Raw genomic sequence first — 1,067 nt, 5'->3', positions numbered from 1 at the left:
ACATACCAAGGAAACCAGAACTAAAAAAATCACATTTATCGAAAACTCAAAACGCTTCACCTCCGGAAGATGTTCATCGCCCGGAAATTCCTGCACATTTCGCCGAGGTCCACCGCCTTGGGGACTTCACGAGCTTGAGCCGCTTCAGAAGCGTCCTGGACTGAAGCTGCCCCGGCGGGCTGCTGCGCTTCGGGCGCCTCACAGCAGGAGGGGAGCTGACCGCCGGCCTTCCGAAGGAGCCTCTGCAGGAGGGCGATGAGCTACTCCAGCGACGGCCGCCTCTCGTGCTGCGCGTCGGAGGCCCTCTGCAGGAGCGTGTCCAGCTCCTCGTGCTCGCGGGACATCGCGTTCCTGAAGAAGGTGAGGGTGGCGGCCAGGCCGACCACGTCGCAGCGGGCCTGGACGGGCGAGCCGTCGAAGAAGCAGGCGCAGAAGTAGGGCTTGCCGGTGACGGGGGCCTCGCGCGGGTACGAGTGGCCGACGCGGCACGCCAGGCCCAGGTCGAGGACGTGGACCTCCTGCGGCTCGCCGTCCGCGTCCACCTCCAGCAGGACGTTGTCCGGCTTGAGGTCGCAGTGGACGAAGCCGGCCTGGTGCACCTGCCGCAGGGCCTGACACGTCCGGAGCATGATGCCGAGGCAGGCGCGGTCGCTGGGCATCTGGTCCACCGCCACGGACAGGTCGCGGCCGCGGCAGTAGGTCATGAGCAGCGCGGGCGGGTCGTAGGAATACGCCAGCGCGCGCGGGGACCCGCCGGCGCCCTGCAGCTGCTTCAGCACTTCGAACTCCATCAGGATGCTCTTGTTGCGCCCCGATTTGCCCAGCTTGAGGGCGGCCTCCTGGCCCTAATACTACACGAGATACACGTCGCCGAAGAAGCCTTGGCCCAGCTTCTCGCTGTCCTCGAAGATCAGCTGCTCCATGAACTCCTCGGTCATGCGGAAGGGCGTCATGGCGCTGCGTCGGAGGGTCTCAGTCTGGCGTCGCGTCGCTCGAAACAATGTGCGGGGCCGGAGGCGGACGGGGGTACCTTGGAAACGGTAGCGAGGCTACGACAGGAGCGCATT

At 65.8% G+C, this 1,067-nt stretch overlaps 1 protein-coding gene across 1 annotated transcript; it reads right to left on the bottom strand.

Moving 5' to 3' along the window:
* On the bottom strand, nucleotides 1-998 carry LOC119592305 (serine/threonine-protein kinase nak1-like). Its single transcript, XM_037941132.1, has one exon. It carries the CDS (start codon nucleotides 789-791, stop codon nucleotides 261-263), a length of 531 nt encoding a protein of 176 aa, XP_037797060.1. The 5' UTR covers nucleotides 792-998; the 3' UTR covers nucleotides 1-260.
* Nucleotides 999-1,067: the final 69 nt, after the last annotated feature.

The sequence above is a fragment of the Penaeus monodon genome, chromosome 30, assembly GCF_015228065.2.
Source record: "Penaeus monodon isolate SGIC_2016 chromosome 30, NSTDA_Pmon_1, whole genome shotgun sequence".
NCBI classification, from domain to species: domain Eukaryota; kingdom Metazoa; phylum Arthropoda; class Malacostraca; order Decapoda; family Penaeidae; genus Penaeus; species Penaeus monodon.
The sequence above is the reverse complement of the archived record's forward strand: the minus strand, read 5'-3'. Positions and strand labels throughout refer to the sequence as shown.

Bases quoted from the DNA above. Each gene is read 5' to 3' on its own strand.
- LOC119592305 (XM_037941132.1), bottom strand. From the start codon at position 791: ATGGAGTTCGAAGTGCTGAAGCAGCTGCAGGGCGCCGGCGGGTCCCCG.